General features: G+C 36.4%; 1 protein-coding gene across 1 annotated transcript in view; it reads right to left on the reverse strand.

The window, feature by feature from the left end:
- The window catches only part of LOC103180430 (inositol polyphosphate-5-phosphatase A), a 203,244-nt gene that overhangs the window by 13,825 nt on the left and 166,898 nt on the right, over nt 1-22,521 (reverse strand). Inside the window, exons 10-12 of the mRNA XM_007896272.2 lie at nt 13,303-13,398; nt 13,130-13,204; nt 4,066-4,139 (exon numbers count right to left, since the gene is read on the reverse strand). Of these exons, the coding sequence (XP_007894463.1) occupies nt 4,066-4,139; nt 13,130-13,204; nt 13,303-13,398 (245 nt within the window). The remainder of the gene's footprint in view (nt 1-4,065; nt 4,140-13,129; nt 13,205-13,302; nt 13,399-22,521) is intronic.

The following is a 22,521-nucleotide window of genomic DNA, read 5'->3' on the forward strand; positions in this document are numbered from 1 at the left end:
TGAGATATCCTCAATGTTACAGGTGATGATTGATATAGATGCTATATCAAATGCAAGGGTTATAATTCTTCACACAATTTATGTAACATATTGGTATCCATCTTTAAGGCACATATAGAATTTCAAATATTTTCCAGTATCAAATCAATACTCTGATAGCTATAAGTTATTTCCAATGTAATGGAAGACAACAGGCTAATTGTAAAACAATTTGCATAATGACATTTTACAAATTACTACAACACAATTGATTGTATGTAGAATTGTACTCTGTGATTCATGATTCATGTAATGCAGAAATGTCACAAGGATACAAATCACTCCACGCTGAGTTCTCTCAAAATATTTATTTTCTAAGTCCTTGAAGAAGTCAAAGTTTTTTTTTATAAAAGAGGAATTGTTTTATTAAAGGTGAATTTGGCACACTCAATGAATTGAATGTTCCCATTTCTCGGCTGTTTCTAACCAGTGATAATGATTATTGGGCAGTTCCAGGCCAGGACCTAAGATTGGTATAATCAATCCAATTGATTTATTGCGCCTAATTTCTATAATTGAAAATACAATGTGATTTCTTGATCCCAACTTTTCTGATTTTTTTTTAAAAAAGCTCATTACTTAAATGTAACCTCATGCCAGAACCACTTTTATTTTTTTTTAGCAGTGTATCCTTTTAATTCAGTCTGTTGCCACCATATCACATCTCACAAATGTTACTTTTCTCAAACATTTCAGGACAAGTATTTTTGACCTGTCTTTCTAGACCTGCAGTTTCTAGGAGGAATGCTAACTTGCCAAGGCAGGCTTCAGCCTAGTCTCGGTCTACTATTAAACAGCAAACGGTGAAGAGACAACTGTATATCATTGGCTTCTCCCATCGATGCTGTCTAGACTTGGCAAACACTCCGATGTGGGAAAGGAGCCATTCATTTAATCACTGTAGCCTCAACTACAGTGTATTCTTCTGCTGTACACGTTAGCAATCTCAAACTTAATCAGTGCCTAATGGCTTCATAAATAATATAACTAGGCTCTTAACAAATTATCATTTACTTTTATGAACTGTGGAAGACAAATACTTCATTAGCTAACATTTAGTGCCTGTCCTTAACATTTTCCTCCTGCCTCATCACCCCCACCCAAAAAATATATATATATATATATATCACAAACACACAACATTAGTTTAACATGCTTAACATTATTTTTGAAGCTCTTTTCAAGGGCAAAATAATTTGTAATGATAGCACTATTTTGTACCAGGCAAATATTTTGGTTGACTTTCAGTGAGAAAAGCAATGACTTGGAATCAGTTCTTGTTAAATTCTGGTCCAGTACATCATATAAAGCCTGACATTTTAACAAATAAAACTCAATGCTGGGGCAATTTCACAGTTATTGTTCAGATTTTGCTTGGTTTTAATTTTATGATGGATAATATCGACACAAGGATAAATTATTAAAATAAAGGAAATAAAATAAGACAGGAAATGCAGGTGGAAAATATTTCCTTAAAAGTGTGATGGGAATACCGGGAAAAAACGTACCATCACAGATGGTGAAGCAAGAAACTACAAAGGGTTTCAAAAAGGAATTAGACAAGTTCTTGTTGATTCAATGTTGTTATAAATTTATAAATTAATACATCAAAGGAATCTTGTGGGAAATTGGATGGGAAGTCTACATGGAGTGAATCCCTGCTTTGAATTTACTTTGTAACTATGTATTAAAAGGGGGTACAACTACTTGGAGCAAATTATGATTCTATGAAATTGATTCACATTCTTTCTAGCACAAGTTTGCCATAATAAGTTGCTTGAAAATGTCCAGTCAAGAACATACCACTCCATCATTTCCATGTTATGCCTCTCTGGCTCCAGAACGACCACTAACATGGGAAAGCCAAATTCAGCACAAGTATGTGTAGTGTTCAGACTTGTCACAGCTAACCTGATGGATGACTTCTTGAGCGTAAGCAATATGAATTTACAGCTTGTATTGCATTCTTTAAATCTAAACACAAGGCATGATAATGTAACTTTCAACCCCGATGTGCTAAGGTTGAGGCTCGCTCAACTGTATTTTGGAATGTAATAATTAAAGGCGAAAAGATTTCTGATCAGTTCACAAAACTAATGACAACTAAAAATGAACTGAATAAAACAATATTATAGATAAGTAGTCTCTACTTCCAGAATAAGCTTCCTGGTGTCATTTAATTAGTTAATTTATCCATGGGTGTGTAATACCAATGAGTCCCATATATTGTACCAGCAATTTTTGTGGGGTTTCAGTCTGATGCCAATTGTAATGAGGGAGAAAAAAAAACTTTGCAATTTTAACAGAAAACCACTTAATTCCACAAGTGCTAAAATTCTATTGCACTTGGACTCACTTACCATGACTACAAGAATGAGACAGGATGATGCTTTGCGTTCAAACACAATGTTTTGGTTCTTGATTACGAGTTCAAAGTTAATCCTGATTGATGGACTACCTTTGCTCTGACCATGAAATGGGCGTGTAGTATTAAACTAGAACCCTATAGTTACAATTCCAGAGTATTCTCTCCCCCCACCCACTCCTTTAAGAGTAAATTGACAATTAACAAAAGGGCCAATAAGAAGAAGGACATGAAGTTCAAAAGGACATAGGACATACATAATAATAGTAATAATCCTTGCATTTGATTGTCTTCGATGCATTTCAAAGTGCTTCACAGGATATACTGTACAGTGGATTGACTGTGTATTTTGTTTAGTGTATGGCTTAGAGAGAGGATTTATAAGAAACTTACTAACACACCCTTAATTTGGATACAGCTATATTTCACCCCCGAATCAGTAATTATGGCATGGTGATTTGGTGTACTACATCACCAATGAGGGTCCACCCTACCAATGGTGGAATACAGCTTTGACTCTCTCACATTGTTGAGTTTCTACAGCCATTGGGAGGGACAGAGCAAAAGTTGAACAGTTCAAACACGGGGAGATGAGAAACTGGAAGGGTTGCTCCAAAGCTTCTGTTAGCACAAAACTGTAATGGCGAGCAAGGGGGCAGAACATATAACAACAACTTTCATCTATGTTTTGTTCCATTTGACTTCACCAAGGCTGTCCAAAACGTCATCAATTAAAAATAGAAACAATTTATTTCTATTTCTGTATTGCGCACCTACTGTGTGAATCTGAGCAAAACCTTACATTGCTTCCAGGTTTAAAAGAAAATAGATTGTAAAAGGTTTTACTTCATGTATTTAAGAGGCACACTACTGTAACCTTTGAAAAGCTAAAGATAACATGGTCAGATGGTGTTTACCACAAGCTTTAATAAAAAACAGCATATGAGCATGTCACGCTGAGATCTTAGTTATTTGTATCCCAGTATAAGAAAAAAAATCTTGAACTTCATGTTGAACAGCTTAGTAAATGATACCGCAAAACCGATTACTTGATCCAGTAAGCTGTTGTTTTTAAAAATAGCAAAATAACTAAGTTGTATTGTAAAGTGAGAAATGTAAATGTATGTACATACACTTTAATGAGGCATTGCTACATTTCAGACTAACTCCAATTGTGGACAAATCCTGGAAATGCCTCCTCCAAAACATCAACCTGCTTGGACATTGGGAAACAGCTAATACTGCATCTTTATGTCCTGTAGATTGCACATTTTAATGCCTTTTGGTTTTAATTCTAAATTCCTTTATAAAAGAGACAGTTTACAGATTTTTTTCCCCCTGCATTTCATATCCCGGTGAATGTCCTCCAGGGAGATTCCAATAAAGCAATTCAATATGAAAGTAAAGTTTTCTTGTCAATTAATATCATCTGAAATCCTCAATTGGATTAACATTTTAAATTCATTTTGAGGTACAGGTTAATTGTTATGAGGTACAGGTTGAATGTACAAACGTATGTGTTTGTGTTTTAGCTTTGTCATCTCATATTCACACAACATTTACATAGCCTGCTGAAAACCATAGTCCCACTCACTTTCAAATACAACTCACTTTCAAATAAATGCATTCAGAGGAACAATGAATCCTTAGAGATGTCATACCTGGGTGGAAATGATATTTCTTGTTCACTCAACTTGTCTTTAAATACGGAAATCTCCCTGTCAAATTCTAAAAGCTGAAAAAGAAATTAAAACCAATCATCACACAGCACATTATTATGGCATTTCATTGATTTATTTATCAACATTTTAATGGGAAGTTTGCCATGATTTAACTTAATAAAACCTGTAAAGGTAAAAGTAAATACTTGACTGACCATAGCTGGAAAATTTATCTTCACAAGTTTTCTGATCATTTCTGGATGCGCTACATTTTCAAATTAATAATTTTATTGAATCCTCTATTTAGTTCTCAATTTATTTAACTGTGTGTCATTCCTGTGTTTTACAACAGCATCAGCTCCCGAATGTTTAGAAGGAGCAATTTCAGAAAAGTAAATTGTGTGGTGACGAAACAAGCACTGCCCCATTTCATTGCCTCCATTATGTTGGTGCTCTGCTTAAACCTTTGCCTCCACAACCAAAACCAGGCCTTAAATTGAAAATGTATAGCTATGTAATTTAATGTCTCCCAGAGCATGAAGCAACTTCTGACAGTACTGTTCTTACCTTAAACTCTGGGAGAAACGGAGCTAGGTATATGTGTGCATGCATGTGTGCGTGCGTGCGTACGTGTGTGTGTGTGTGTGTGCATGTGTGTGTGTGACGTGGGGGGTGGGTAAGAGTTCAAATTCAGTTTATTTCATCATGCCCTGACCTTACTACTATCTCTATGGTTTGAAGGTATAAATTGAACTGAAGGGATTTATTTTCTATTTAAAGAGTAGGGGTGCTGTCTTTCATTGAAACCCAAAGCTGAATCTCAGGAACACTGCCTGTCCTGGGAACAAATGGGCATTCAAATTGTTCATAGCAGCCATTATCTTTGTATCAATGTTTGTTCTTAGGACAGGTTGTAGGTGAATAAGGGACTTATTCACCTACAAAATTCTTAGAATAATCTCTTCTGCTACTGGCCATCATTCTTTGTAAGTACCATTTCCTATTCTGACAAGTATGTCATCAAAATAACACCTTTTATGACTACAGCATGTTTACTTGGCTGCCCATTAATCATCTCTCATCTCACAGCTGTGCTGATATCATTGTATGGGTGGCAGAGGTTCTGATCTAAATTAGATTATGTCCCTCTATCCCATGCCACCTCATAAATCATTCCTGAAATGCAAAATTAGCAGCTATTTGTACACATTAATTATCTGTGTGAAACCAGTCACCTGAAGCACCTGCAAAGATGACCACCTCTCCCCACCTTTCCATTCGGAGGCAGGAAACACCCAAATTGCCTTGCTCAAACAGTCTCACCATTTCTTCAAACATGGGGAGCTTTATCCAAATTACAGTGTCACCTATTCTATGGATCGATTTCAGTTTGCAATAAAAGTCCATCTTAAATTTAGGCGAAAACGTAGAAGTTTACCTTCTCATTTCTAACTTGCATTCAATTCAAACGTGATTTCACCTCTAATTTACTTAATAGGAAAATGAACAGAATCTCATTTCTGTCTGTTTGATGTACAAGTGGGCTTCACGGCACAAATGACATGTGTGACGAGTCATGAATCACCACTGACTTTGACCTTAAATACCTCCAATTTTCGATAGCAAACTAAGGTATGAATGGAGTAATATACTGCTGGAGTTCATTCATATTACAGATATAGGCTCCTATAAACCTTTGCCATTACAGATCATACAGATCACTGAAGATGGCATTAGAGTGCATTTGAGGTCTGGTAAAGTCACTCATTCATCAGACCTTTTATTTAAAGAATTATGAATGAGTCATTGAATGCAGATGTAGTGGGCTGCTGCATTATAGGTTTTCCTCAATGGGTTGAAGCTAAACATTATACTTAGGACAGAAGATAAACAACTCTCTAAACTATAAACAATCTTTTTAAAAAACAAATAACCATTGTGGCATTTACATTATAAAATAATCTATGAATTAGTAAATATTCACATTAAGAGTGCAATCCATGCAATGTTCCCTGGGGTTGTATGACAGGAATTCACAAACTTTCCTACTATTTCCTGAATCACTGATCTCTTTAACACAGTACAGATAACCACAGTCAGCGGAACAGCAACTATTACTCTTCAGGATCCAAAGCCCAAATCTGCAGTGAGCCAGTTCAAGAGGTGATACTACTTGCATTTGTCACACTCATTGGCAGCATTCACTGGAGGTTTTTGCAGATGCAAACGTTAAATGATGTTTGGAAGAAGAGAAAATATGTGATCTGCATTTTGGAAATAGTCACGAAAAATACAAATTCTTACACTGATTTAAACCATTATGCTATTTGTGTTAAGTCAATTTAAAACGAAGATACTAAAGCCAATGCTAATGTTAATTTAGCCTGTGTGGTCTGTTAGCGTGTTTATAACCTATTCCAAAGCACAACCCACCCTCACTGGAAGGCTCTTAGTTTTAAATTAACACTCGCTTGGTTCTCATAGGTACTAGAATTTGGAACTCATGCTACATATTGTAAAGAAAGAATTTAGATTTTAAATGTTTTATGACATTGATATCTTGTTTCACAAGTGCTTCACAGTTAATTGCTGTCAAGTGTCTTAACTGTTTAGTAAGAGAAAACTATAAACAGTTATGCCAGCAAGGTCCCACAAACTGTAATAAAGGCCAATTCATTTTTAGAAATGTTGGCCAGGACATTGCGAGAAACACCCATTTATTTTTGAATAGTCTTATTCAAGTGGATGTCAAAGTTCCTGTTTATTCAAAAAGAGAAGAGAGTTTCTCCTAGTATCCTTGCCACCAATCCCCCAATTAAAATTGTTCATTCACTTGATGGCTATTTTGTGCACAAATTGGGGCCATGTTCTCCCACAAAATACACAGTCACTCTACAATATATCCTGAGATTTCTTTCAGACATCTTCTTAATGTGGAAGGCACTATATCAAATGTAAGAATTATTATTGGGATGTTAAAATGTAACTGGTGTTACAATATTTAAATGCACATACATATATTAACTTTAATTTTAGAGACAACATAAGTGCAATACTAAACAGCACCTTATGGGTTAATCCTCTTTGGAATACAACTTCACAGAATGTTATTCGAACAGATCTTGCTGAGAAAACCATCAGAATTTGGAAGGTGATGCATCAAATAGTTAAAAAGCAAAAGCAACATGAATTCCAATTAATTGCAAATCACCTCCAGTAACAAAACATGTTCTATTTTGTGTATGGTGCACTTAATAAAGAATGTTTCAAAATCAGTGCAAGGCTAAGAATGTGCTTTAGTAGACTGTGTGTGGGAGAGACTAAGAGGACAGTGACAAAGCAGTTTACTGACAAGAAAGTTTGTCAGTGATTGTTCAATTCAAATAGATTCCAGTGTTACTGGAGAGACATCACACAGATAAAACCCAAAAATCAATGGCACTTCAACATGCAGCAAGTCAGAGCCTAAATAAGCAGGCAGCGAGAACAACTCTATCCACAGCAGGTCTGTGAAATTCCCAATTCTACATCTGTATGGCAAAGGAAAATTTAATCTTCCCAAATACTCATCAGTGCATTCCATCCTCTGACCTGACAGCTACACTTATAATTAATTATACAATTTAGATGGGAATATCGACTAAACAAACCTATAAATCATAGAAAAAGTCAATAGGCATGGACACATTCAATCATGTCCAAACCAATGATTACTGCTCTCAAAATACAATAATTATTTTCAAGAGCTGACTTGAATTAAATTTCTGTCAACCTGGTACAAGACTAGTGGTTGATGAAGGATGCAATAGATTTTTTTGTGGGGGGGGTGGAATTTGGTATAGGAACATTCATCCTGAAGAAGGGCAGTTTGTTTTTAGTGATCACACCGCTCTGTGTATAACTAGACCATGAAGATTAGATTATCTCAAATGGCTCATTAAATCATTTATCTTTCTCATGAAGTTGATCTGGCGAAGTCGCACACCTTCTTGCATTGCAATGAATTCAAATATAATGAATTCTACTGGAACACAGGGAATGTGAAAACACGAAGCGCTGGGTTTACAGTCAGAAAAGCAGCCAGCCAGCAGAACGCACTGACTCAATGTCAAAGTCTTTAGAAAATATTTGTCTTCAGGGGAGAAACATCATCTTAAACAAACACCAAAATGGGATTTCAGTCAATTTTTAATTTTTTTTACATTAGATCGGGAAAATCATAAAACTTATACTCCCACTAGCACAATGACATCAAACACTAAGAATGAGGTTGACAAAGGGTTTGTCAGGAATACTAGAGCTTAAGTGCTATTTTGTGATGTAAATTATATCTCCAGCAGAGAACCTCATGTAGGTCACACCAATGTGCAAGACCATACTCCAAGGTTATCTTGGATCAGACTAAGTTCCCATAAGCCATTGTGACACACATGGGTATCCCTAAAGGAGAGAGTTTATTCCACAAGGTGCTTTCTCCAATGTTAATGTCCCAGAAATGGTACTACTTTCCTGAGAAGAGCATTTCCAACTCCACTATACGATCAAGAAAATGTCATTCATCCATCGCTCTTTCCTATCCTAATTCTGAAGCTTGATTTAACATGCCATAACATGTTATTATTAGGAATAGTAAACTATGATTCATAAATAGTTTGAAAACTGGACAGAATATGAATATATTAATTTCAAGCACATAATCTAAAGATCTTCAGAGTGCCTACAAATTAAGCAAAGAAACTCATCTGAAAAATTGGGGAATACTTCTTCACTGCAATTCAATTAAAAATGAAAAAGTTGACATGATTTTATGTATAAAGATAATCGCTCTGTGAAACAATGCTTATTCTTGGAATGTCTTAAGTGCATTTTTCTCACTTATGGAATAATTGGCTGTACTGTGCCTCCCCGATGTAATCAGTGCAGGGAATTTCTTACTATGCTGATTGAAAGATAGACCGAGAGGAGACACTCATGCACTTTAACCCCATTTATACAACAGTGCAATCTATGTTTGTTCTCAATTTGGAAATGTTTCACATTATAACCTTCAGTGAAAATTCTCTAGACTTATTTACTCAGATCTTTGTTCAGATAAAAACTCCCACCTCCTGATGCTGCTTTAAATCCAGTTGGGATTCATTGTGATTAAATTCAGAGTGGTGTAAACATTCAGCTTTGAATCCCTGCTCACTTGCTGCCCCTGAGGAAAACCTCAGTGCATGAGTTAGGGGCTGATGTTTGATATCATCTGGCATGTGAATTATGTCAGGGCAGAGGTGAGTGGAAGTGCTGAGATATCACTTCAGTTTGGATCAACTCTGATTTGATATGAAATGTGACCGCCCATGGTAAAAGAGTCTTTAGACCACTTAAACCATTCTCCGTCCCACAGAAGCATTATATAGCAGTCTGCTACTACTGCCCCAAAGGCACTTTTCTGGTACACACTAGCTCTTTACTAATTTAATGCATGCTGCTTAGGGCTCCAATACAAATATCATACAAAACCCACACTTTATAAATATGCTTTTTATATGGCTCCCAATGGTAGGGGGAATAATGTAGCCTTATGTTACTATGTGGAAGTTAAAAAGAAAGGAATAGCATTACATAGCAGAAAACTGAACTTATTTATAAAGTTATTTGGGGCCAATTGACCTTATTCAATTTGGCCCATTTGATCTCATCATCCCAAAATATTAGCCATACTTACTTAAAATTACGCTATCAATATTTACAAAGTTTTACAAATACACAGCACGGAAACAGGCCACTCATCAAATCAGTCCATGCTGGTGTTTATACTGAACATGAGTTTCCACCTCTTCCTTTGCTCCTCCCATATCCTTTTATTCCTCTCTCCCTCATGTAAAGATCCAGCTTCCTCTTGAATGGATCTATACTATGTGATTCAACCATCACTTCAGGAAGTGAGTTCCACAATCTCACTATCCTCTGCGTGAAGTAGTTCCCCCTAAATTCTCTTTTTGATCCCCTTAGTCGCTATCTTATATTTGTGTCCCCTGGTTATGAACTCCACAACCAGTGGAAACAGCCTATTTTATGTTAAATAGATGATTCTTGAATAAGTCTTGTCTACTGACTTCGGCCTTCCAAGTAAACTTGTAAGCTATTGATTAACCTCTGTATAAATAAATATTTCCTGTTGGATGTTCTAAAATTGCCCTTCACAATCCTGAGCCTGTAACCTCTTGTTCTGTTTTGTTATATCTGAAAGCTGTATTGACCAATTGTAGCACAACACATGCCATATCAACTGGGACCAACTAACTGAGCCCAGCCCTGTAATCAACCTGTGTGCTATCTCGTCTGTATGACATAATGTTATACAGCCCAGTACAGTGCCATTACTCTTCAGGCATCAAAGAACAAAATATTTTTCTAAATTGTGTAAAGAGCCGAGGCAGAATAATTGGACGAGGTGGGCACCAACTTAAAAACAGTTAAGATTTTAAAAGAGTAGTGTCTTACAAGAGCAACTCCTTAACAAGGGAGGTTATTTGAGGGGTAGGTAAGGCCAAGTACTGATCTCTAGATGATATTTTAAGAGTTTTTCTATAGAGCTCCTCCTGACTCCATTTACTGAGCTAAAATATTCAGCACACCAGTTATGCGATCAATAAACTTCCACTTGGTTATGTCACAATGCCTGAACTCTGCATTCCCCAGGGGACCTCTGTGTACCAGTAAATAACCAGTAATTTTCAAATTGAACAAATAAGAAAAACAGCATTCGTTGAGAAATACAAGTGAAAGGGAATTGATGTCCATTACATAACCTGAGAGGTTAGATAATTAACAAAAAGCACTCCAGCTTCACGCTTATGCTTTCCTACGTCACCTGAGATTCTCATTTCTGTTAAGTCCTTCCAATTGCCTGATAATTGCCAATTGCTCTGTTCATATTGCTTAATTCACAAGCCTGGGTTAAAGGGCAAAGTCCTCATTTTGAACAATTTTCCTGGAATATTTTACACAATTGCTGGATTTGTTTTCCCCCTTGTGAATATCGATCTAACCACATTAAACATTCCTTCATATTCATTGGATAAAGTGGATTCAGCCTCATAGCACTGGGATTCATGCAGCTGAAAGTAACTTGAATATGCTCCATTTCACGGTGTGAACATTATGAGGGGCATCATTCCAAGCAATTTATTCCAAGCAATTGGAGAAGGAAATTAATATTAATATGTGGTAAAAGACTACATTGCTGGAATAAACTAAGCAGCTACATCTCAATAATTATAATACAATAGCATTTTAAACTCTAACCGTCAAAAGCAATGTTGACATTTGATTCAGACTGCAATAGGGCTAATTAAAGCACTCAATTATTCCATCATAAAACACACCAGAATCTTCATTTGAACTAACTTTGATTATGTACAAATCTAAAGAAAAGTTCTTTTCAAGTGAGATGGGTTGTAAATGCAAGTAAATACAGCTTTATTCAGCCTTAGAACCCTCTATTGTTCCGTATCAGAACTGGTTACCGGGAAGCAAACCATGGCCCATTACACCACTGAAGAGCTGTACATAGTGAATCCTGGATGTGGCATGGCCAAATCTCTGGAACTCAACTCAAACGATTATCACAGTTCCAACTTCCATGAAAGTCAACATCCGAACAGAATTCTGGAGAGATGGTCAGATGCATTCAGGATTTCCTCCATTACAAATCCTTTTATAAATCTTAGAATGTATTCTCTATCATGCTAAATTTAAGTTGCTGGTCAAAAATCTTGGAGAGGTTGGATGTGTGAAACTAGTTCAACTGCTTTTGGTCTTACCCTCTGGTTAACAATTTTCCAACATGAGAAAAACAGCTTGTATCAGGTTTTCAGTTTGTTTCCAGTTTAGTAGCAGTGATTTAGTGTTTAGGATAAAACTAATCAAGGGTATATTCAAGGTGTCAAGGTAATGGTAAATAAATCTTCCAAGGATCACTTCTGTAAGTACATAACAGTGAATCCCTGTTGTGATGTGCTTCATTATTTGTATAAATCTGAGTTTGCTTGTAAACATGGTTGGGATGTGGCCCCCAACATTTATTTACTAAAATATCCTTAAATGTGCACAGAAATTTGGCCAGTTCGCTTTAAATTGTCGGTTCGCCTTTTCATTCACTAAAATCTGTCTGACCTCCAGGTCATCAGATCACTACTGACATCATTTCCTTCATGTGAAGTATGCTCAGTGAACTGCTGACCAGAAATCATGACCCCTTATAACTCTGGTTGGAACTACTTTGTTATTATGGGATTCTACGATATTTACCATTTTTAAATTGCTTTTCAGCATTCAAAATAAACTCTATGAAACCTTATGAATTGGAGACTCTAATGTGGTCAACATTCAGGGAATGATGAATGATTTCTTTTCTTTTTTGAGAATGATTTCTTTTCTTTTTTGAGAATTATTTATTTTCTTTTTGAGTCAGCTGTGTGTCACAGAAACACATAATCATACTTGAGAGATTCAAATCAAACTACTAAAAGTTCCCAAAAAGTATTAGATGCAGGTTGGTTATAGCCAAAACTTGTGGATACCAGAATATATTTTAGGGAACTTAACAATGCACACAACTTGGGATAGAAATCATATGTTCTGTTTATACCATGTTATAATGAGATGTCTCGACAACATTATGAGGCGCTGTATCAAATGCAAGGGTTAATATTTTATGGTTACTTTCACTTTCCCATCGTATGTGGTGGAAAAATTAATCCACAACAAATTATTTTTAAATAATGCCTTCACAGACCAGAAGCATAAAGAAAAGAGGTTACTCATTAAACAAAGCTGGGATTCAGCAATAAATGCTTCTCTTGTTTAGTGTTTGTGCTGAATTATCAACACATCCATAACAACAAACAGCACATTAATAAGTCAACACTGGGTTGATATTTTGGATAAGACAGGATACAGTGAAGAACAGTACAGTTCATTGTTTTACTGCTTACAAGTCTTCAAACCTAATGTCCATTTGTGAACCAACTTTGCTGTAACATGCTCTGCACGTGGCAAATGAAAGACTCACCTCCACCCCATTGTTCTGTCGAAAAATATCTTGGTTAAAGTAATCAAAAAGCTTCTTTTCTAGTTGAAGCATCACCTTAAGTAAAGACAAAAGTCAATTAGAAATCAATTTCCACTTTATAGCTATAAAGGCATACCACAAAAGCATTTCATGCTTACAGAACACAGTCATACCTTTCGATCGTTATTTGATTCACGGAAAATTAACTTGTTTACTTGATTCGTTTCTGGTAATCGAATAGTTTCTATTTTTGCTGATGGACAGAGTGCCTAGAAAGACAAAAATGACATGCTTTAGGTAAGGAGGCTGCAGCACATTAAATAGACTTCCTGTTACATTTTCAAGGTTAGGTATGAACCATCCAAAAGACAATAAACCATTATGTTAAGCATGGGAATAAAGTTTGTTGACTCTTTTTTCAATGCAATGTAGATTGATTTTTGAAACACATTAAGCAAAAGCTTCAATTATGTTTGCATTTACGATGTTTCAGATGAATTAAAATAATTCATTTAAGGATCTGACTTATTCAGTAAAAATAATTATTTCCATTGAAACAATCAGCCAGATTGCAAAAAATTTGCTTGAAAATATGATTCTATTTCCCACCAGTTTCAAGAATTGGAAATAATAAGTATTTGAGCAGCTTTAGCACTTAATAAAAACAGGAACGGACACTATAACTTACTGATAGTGAACATTTGGCACTCTGAGGTCAGGTAAAGGCAATAGGTTTCTTTGACAATCTGAAAAAGGAGCATCTGCTGCTGCACTATTATGTTTTTGTTTCGCAAATGATCTATATTATCACCTTCATCAGTGAGACTGCCTAATTAATCAATCACTATTTTTATAAAGAAAAACACAGCTGTGGTAGTACATTGTCAACCACACCTTTTTACTAAGATAACAAATTGTGAACTCTTGTAAGGTCCTTGGTCGACAAAAGAAAGCAAGGAGAGCAACCAAATACCTCCTGGCATTAATGCTTATAATCTCAATGGTTACTTTTGCCAACAGTTTAATCAACTGGATGATAAGATTAGACAATTCTCATTCTCCTTTGCAAGTGACAGCTGAAACTCTAAAAGTAATGTTGTAATACATTATTATCTAAAATTCTGTACTTATTGATGGATTACATTGACTTGCTAACATATACAGGGTGACCAAAAAGACCTGATACCATTACAATATCTAATAAATCTTAAATAAATTATGATTTTTTTTAGATAATAGGATAGATATTACAACTTTTTGGTCACTCTGTACTGCTGGACAGTGTCCATTTGGGGTTTGTACCACCTAGTTTGATTCAAGTGGGTACAAAGAAAGGATCTGGCAGTCCCAGTGGAATTAGTGTGTATATGTTGTGGGAAAATTGTGCATCCCTCTCTGGCTACCATAGCAACTTTGCAGGCCTGTGTGCCAGGCTTCTGGGCGACTAAGCCGATCTGGTTTGTTGCTTCTGCTCTGGAAAAAACAATAAACTGAGAACAGTAGCACTGTACTGATAATCCTTTCTACGAGAATACAATAGAACGTACACCCGATGACTTGTGCTACACTGCACTTTACTTCATTTTAACGTCTCTAGAAAATATTTTGCGTTTCTTAATCATAAAAAAAACTTTACAAAAAAACCTCTCTCCATTAACTGTGAAAGAATGTACATGTTAAACACTACCTTCTTTCTCAATTGTCTTCTGCAATCGAGTGTTAATTGTGAGGGATAATGTTGCAAATAGGGCGATTTGTAAATATGTTTGATTCACTCTGAAATAACATAAGAGGCTATGTGAATTGCACAGAATTGTAGGTGAGTTTTATATACACATTATTGTTGTCAATTGCGGCTACCTTCTGACCAAGCAATGGGAATGAGAAACAAACATTTTTCCCGTCACCTTCAGTGCTGCCAGGCAACTCCTTCATTACACTGTCAAGTTGACAAACCACAAAGTATAAACAAAATCAAAAACAGCATCAAGTGTGTCCTGAAGCAATTAAAATACATCAATATCAGATCAATGTTGTGCAATATTTCTCAAAATCGTAGTATTTTAAATTGATTCTCAGCTTATGTCAGCCACACACCACTGAACACTTCAACCAAATAATTCCCCTTTTTTCTTCCCCTTTTGATCAGCACAACATTTTACCATCTGTGTTTGAAAACAGTTTTGAATGACATAATCCACAGAAGAACTGGTTCCCATACTGAACACTTCTGGCTCAAAGTTTAAATTCAAAGCACAGATTAGTTAATCACATCAAACTAAAGAGCCCTTTAGACTCCTATGTCACAAATCAGCTTGGTTGCCTTTAAATGCTGCACCACATCAGAACAAGTACGGGCACAAACCAAAGCAGAACCTGCTAGCTTTCTAAAGCCCTAACAAATCGGTCCATCTTTCAGTCATTTAAACTTTCCAATCAAGGGTCAATATGGACCAAGCATCCAAATGCTAATGCACTTCAGTGCGCTTAAGTTGCTTTCCTAAGTGAATGGATAAAAAGGACTGGAAAGGACAGGGCAGAGACCGTCTAAAATCATTGTACCAACCTCAGAGTGGGCACTGTTCAATAGTCATGATTTTAAAGCATGTGCAGAGAACCTAGACTGCCCCAGTAACAAACGGATTTAACGCTTCGCTGATTAACAAAAATCTGTATTTCTAATAATCAAATAAATGACCTATTCCTTTCACGCCTTCCAAGATAAATAAATCCAACAATAATCTCACAGTAGTGTTATCTCCATTGAAAAAACGTGATCCTTTTTATCATCTGTGTAAGCTATTTTTAAATACCATACAGCAGAAATCAGGTTCACATAAGATTTTAGTGTCGGTTTCCAACTTCTTTATCACAATTGGGTTTCGTCTTTGTCTCATTATTTATTGAAAATATGTCAAGTGCATTTCACTGCTTCTCTATTTAAAATATACTAGAGCAAAGGGACTCTATTGAAGCATCTTCTGATACATAAAAATGAACATCTGAAAAAACTTACATTTTGTGTTTTTGTCCAATATATGAATACTATATTGATTTATACTATCAGTACATTTCAAGTACAAGAGTTATATTTATATAGAATCAATTTAATTTAAAATATCTTCTCTTTCATAAATCATGCAGTGCAATAGTACTACTGCATTGAAAATAGACGCAGTATTTGTCAGCTGTGCCACAAAACATAAATCATTTTAAAGTAACTACATTGGAATTCTCCCTGCAGAAATATCTTGCTTCTTTATCTATATTCAATCTTTAGGGTGTATGACTGCGAACGTCAATGAAATTAAATTAACCAGAAATATGTGCGGTGTACTTGGCCACAGTGACTTCTTTTATTTCTAGAATATGTTTAATCAGGGAATCGAGAACATTCAAGGAGGCATTGAAATGCAGAGAGCTTGAAGAGTGACCACTTGAAAACTTAAAACCCCACATGTGATTAAAGGCAAGTGGCTGGCTTCACAGAAAGATCACAATCGCTAGCATCTCTCCAGGCATTCACGGAAATATTGCTTAGATGCTACAGCCTTGGTTTAAGAAAAATTAGTTGATTCACATTTAAACAAGCGATTAACTACCAGACCTCTGATGCCCCCCCCCCCCACCCACATACACACACACACACATAAAAGCTGCAGTAATTTCAATGAATAAATAATTTAGTAAAGTTGACATGTTAATGCTGGGCTGTTATTTGTGGAGCTGAACATCTGGAACGCATCCCCGTAGTACTCTCCACCTGTTGAATGGCGATTCCTTTTCAATATTTAAAAAGATGCCATTAAATTCATTTGTCAATCCTGTGTGGCTGAGGACCACAAATCTCCAATGTACATCTTGTGTTAAGCTTTGACAGCAGTATTCTGTTTCTCCACAGGAAGACATTTGTGTGTTCTTTTGTTCAATGTGATATCCACTTTTTAACTCATCTGCCATCCAATTCCCTGCCCAGAAGGACAAATTGCTCACTGTGATTCCTTTCAGAGCGAGCACAGCAAGCAGAAAATTGTGACTGGGCAGAAACACAAGAAACAGCAGCATAAAAATTCATCACTTTGGCCTGTTGACCTCTCACCACTAGCTTGACACACCCTGTCTCGGTTAGTAGCATCAAGGGAGAAATGTGCGGCCTGGGTGAGTAGAATTACTGACAAAAAAAAACTTTGAAACAGGAAAAGCCCACCAGATGCTTCATTGTTTTGTATTCTTTCTAAAGAACTGGTCCAGAAAAAGGGTCTACCACATGGCATATTGGATGGAATGAGTACAGTCATTGTTTCATGGCAGTACTGTCACTTACTGACTGCAGTACAAAGAGGTGTAATGCAAGATTAAATCCAGACTTTTAGCTAGCAGATTAAAACCAATCATGACAGATGTCCATGAGACTGTTTAACATACAAAATGCATGACATGTCCATGAAGTAAAGGATAAAGCGCTCTGTTTTTTCAGGAGCGCAGTTCCTACAATTTTGCTTCAAAAAAGGGAAATTCTAATAATGCGTAGCGCCCTTGCTATAGTTTCTCAGCAATGCATGAGTCTGTATGTTCATTAAGTAGGATAGATTTAGCAATGCACCCTTACGTTTGTTGAGCTGCAAGGTTTTGTTGTGGGATGAATGTTTTTCCATGTATTAAGAATTTGACATAAACTCTAATGCGTGGATTCTTGAACACGAATAAAGAACTACTATTGCTTTCATTTCTTTCTCTCTCTTAAAGGTGCAGTTACTATTTCAGCTACAATTTGGCTCGTCAATATCAGTTTAACGTTTTTAAAACTTGGAATTTGGAACCATCACAGCCACAAAATGTGAACAGATTTGAAAAGAAAATCGAGTAGAATAGACGACAGAAGCTTAAACAATGGCCAGAAAGCTTTTTAGTTTGTTAGTAAGTTTTCAATCTACCACTATAAATTCGTTCTAAATCAATCATGGTTTGCCCGCCGTTATAATGAAGCAAGGAGATTGACGCTTAAAAAGTTTTGTAGTGCGCGTCCAAAAATGAATTCAAAAGTCGAATTGTTCAACCTGAATCTGAGCTGCTCTAAGCAACCATCAAGTGGGTGGGCTTCCGATACATTTTACCAATTTTTCATGCCCATCCCTCTAAATGTGACCCTGCTCCTTGGCTTTTATGCCTCTGACAACTTTGCAGAGGAAAACATGCGGCCTCTCTGATAGCATGAAATTGGGAACAATGGTGTAGGATAAGAAGAGGACTACGAGGATGGATACAGCCAGAGACCGCCTGATTTCATCTGGAAACAGATGTTAGTTAAACCCGATGTGCGAGCAACCTAAAAGGAGTTTATTCTCTGCCTGCGGGAGAAGTAATATTCCAGCAATTATTTTTAATGATAAAAACAGAACAAGCAATATGATTGTTGGGAGATAAATCTGTGAAGACCAAGTAAACCAAATTGGGATCGAGTATTTTCACAGAGCTCCAGTTACTGTCAGAAGAATCAATCAGAACAACACAGAACTTCTGAATAACCATTATTCTTTAAAAGAGGATCAATTAGCACAACCCATTGCACTTGACCAGAAATAGATTGACTTCATGCAATAATTTGTACTCCTTTGCTGGCTGATAATTGAACTGTTTGAGCTACATAACATTAGCTTTTTTTAAAAAACCAAAGCCAGAAATACAATAAGAGAATACTTTTAAACTGTGCAAATATGTGGGCGGGTAAATTATCTTTTTTTAGAAAGAAAGTAGTCTTTGGTCTTAAAAATTGAAAAAACAACAGTATTTCACTAAATAATCATCAACGGCATAACTAGCATGTGATTATAGAAAGTTAGCAGAGCCTGAGTGCTGCCATTGTGTAACAAAACTTCTGTTTAGCTATTTCTGCTGCTGTTAATAACATGCTCTATTTACGGTAACAGAAATCCAACGAGATAGCACTGCAGTATTAAAGTGGATAGCTGGCTACTATACAGATCAGAGATATACTGTAATCGGGTTCATAAAAATAAGTCAGCTGGTATTTATAACCCAATATAAAGGAACATGATCTTTGCAGAGTACTGTCCAAACCAACACTGCCATCCACAAAATCTGGTTGTATGCTTAAGATGTCTTTTCTGCCTCTTTTTTTTTTCGCGTGATGAACATTTCAAATAGAGCTAGCTCAGTGACTACTTTTACAAAGTCTTAATTAATTTTGAGAATATGACAGGCTGATTAAGATAAAGCTCCAGAGAAACGAGCTTCATCTTAAAAAGCCTGGCAACAAGGCACAGCTGGTGACACTGCAAAAGTCACAGCCAGTCCCTGGCAAGAAAAGCTCCAAACTGCCATCAATCATCATCAGTGTCAGTTCTGTGATGAATGGCAGGTGTGGCAGCATCGAGTGAGCGCTAGGCTCTGCGATCAGTGACGAGTGCTACTGGTACCACTGTCTCTCTCTATGTCAAACCATGCCAGCTGAAACCCACAGCTGCCACTTGCCTCTGTTCAGACACACGCTCACACTGACAGCAGCAGTTACTTTTAAACATGTTATTATTAATTACATTAATGATGCTACGGCCTATTAAAAATGCAAGATAACTGCATTCATTCCGCGTATGTTTTAATTATGCTCAGTGCTTTGGTAAATTAGATCAAAGTCTTGGCTTTTCTGTTCCACTCAGTTACCCTGTTTGTATTAATTTACATCTCAAATAGGCAGCAGTGTTAATTCCAGCTGGGAATAACCTCTCTTTTATTCTTTAACAGTGTCATCTTTCCACATAATGAAGCTTTGTAGGACCCTAGAGCTGATATAGTTTAATCTCCTCTGTTTGCACAAATTAAAACCTGGTTTATGACCACATGCATCCACATTCTCTGGGGGGCATGAGGCTCCTGTCGCCAGTTGTGAAACAATACAGTCAGCTGTATTGATAACACAGCCCCTGCCCTCCCAGTAAATGATGGAAGGGAAAACAATTGCATCATTTAATTTACTATTTCAGTGATTATATGCCTCATTGGCTTCTCGTTGTTTTGATGATGGATTTAATTAACCTCCAATGAATCTTTCCAGTAGCAAGGTTAGTGGCAGGGAGGAATTGGAAGTATCAAAAAATTCCAGGAAAAAGAATGCTAATAAGTGATGGCCGTCCGGAAAAGCTCTTGGATGTCAGTTTCCTGAATTGAACGATGCATTAATCCTCCACATGAGAAGTTTCATGTTCCGATATTACTGTCCAAACTTGTTCTTTCAAAAAGATACGGTTAAGCTTTTCTTCTGCACTCCACATTTTTTTTTTAAAAATCTTAAGCGATGAGAGGATAAAAGTTGGAAGCAAAGAAAACAATTTTTTTGTCATCAGTTCAAAATCTGTAGCTGCTCTACATGAAAAGAACCTTTCTACCCATTGGCTTGATGGAAAAGAACTGTCATTGGCCTGGTCAGTCACAAGGTGCAGATAAGCCATTATCACTGATATTTCAGCGGGAAGCAAGACCACCTCCAAGAAAGCACACTGACACCATTAGCACAAGCTGTGCCTTTTGTACACTTTCAAAAGAAATTGGTGAATAAGGGTCAATTCGAGTCAATTCTTTATGTAAGGACCAATTAATTATTCTGCTAATGTGAGGGTGGCTCAGGTCCAGTGACTGACCTTCCCCCAAATTTGTACCTGTAAAAATGTCATGTTTGCCATAGCCTCAAGCAAGTTAAAGTGCTATCTTCAGGATCCGAGTATTGTGCTCCTTATAACTGGATTCAACTGAAATTCATGGTCTTGATAGGTTAAGTGAGTTAGCCTAATTCTCGAATTAACATGGCAGTAGCTACTGTTTAAACAGGATATGCACTGTGCAATATGGATGAGAATGAATAAAACTGATGCATTATTCCACACCTCACACATGCAGTGAGGAATTCATGTTTGGATCGCTTTCTCAATTATGGTTAGCCAGAAAAAAAAGTTTAAAAATATCGGTATATCATCCCCACCCTCACCTTTGTATACAATTATGAATTATTTTACTTTCTTTAAACGTTGTTCCTTTTATTAAAAGAGGAAATTGCTCCAAGGGAAATCTTTGATTCCATGTTCACCTCTAACAGGAGATTGGAGTGTTAGTGAGCCAGTGGCCAGTGATAGCACTCTCACCTCTGGGTGTTGCATTGTCGGAGGTGCCGTTGTTCGGATGAAACGTTAACCCGTTCGGGTGAACGTTAAAAATCCCATGGCACTATTCGAAAAGAGAAAGGAAATTCTCCCGGTGATCTGGCCAACAAATTCCCCAAATAAATGTTGGTCATTCACTTCACGGCTGTTTGTGAGACATTGCTGTGCATAGTCAAAACCACTTTACAGTACAGCGTGCTAAGTGCTTAACACATCATTAAGACGTCACTGTGAAGTAACCTCTTAACAACATGATAAGGCGCTATATCAAATGCAAGGATTATTATTATTATAGAGATAAAGCACACTAAACTTTATACAGTAGCACACAGGATATCAGCTTTGATAACTGTGCTCAAACTATTATCTACAGATAATCCCGAGCAAGTCTAAATCAAACAAAAAACAATAATTGTTTTGTGTAGGATTTTTATCAATCAGCCCTATTTTGGAGTATTATGATCTATTGACAGAATATTATTTCTGTTCTGACAAGTGTGTTATTAATTTTGGTCTTTAGACCTCAGGCAATCTTGCAGCCTTTCATCCTGTGTTTTGCTATAACTTGGCTTTCTACTAAAGCTTCCTTTGATTTTTATGTGCTTATATGTAGAGGTTTTACAAGTTATTACTCATAAAAGCAAGAGGGACAAGGGCAATTTAATGTACAAATGTTTCAGACCATTATTAATTTTAGATATGGGAATTCTTGATATAAATAATTTTTTGCAAATTCCTCTTGGTCTTAAAAAGCATCTACTTTTTTACAAGTTAGTTTTGTTGAAAGTTACATTTGTGATTTTAAAACATTTCTTTTAGTCGGAATAAACATAAACATAGAGGACACTTTAATACTCACGGGATACCATTGGGAATCCTACCACTATTCTTTGCATTTGAGTCACTGTCTGTTTAGGAATCTTATCATCAAGGGCTAAAGTTTGAAATTCAGTCCCAAATAGCATGACTCTCACGAGTTTCTCCCACAACTTCTGTGAATATTTAGTTTACCGACTCTGTATGATCATCCAAAATTGCAATTGGTTATCAAATTTATCATTAGTACAGAAAGAAAGTCTGTTCATTCCAATTCAATTTTCATACCACCGCTGTAACATAGCAGATTAGCTGAACTGGCAGCTGTGATATTCCTACAGCATCCCTTTAATCTGCCTGTGTTTATTAAGGCACCTGCTCTGGATATATTCTACAATTGAGACA

The sequence above is a fragment of the Callorhinchus milii genome, unplaced genomic scaffold, assembly GCF_018977255.1.
Source record: "Callorhinchus milii isolate IMCB2004 unplaced genomic scaffold, IMCB_Cmil_1.0 Scaffold7, whole genome shotgun sequence".
NCBI lineage: Eukaryota > Metazoa > Chordata > Chondrichthyes > Chimaeriformes > Callorhinchidae > Callorhinchus > Callorhinchus milii.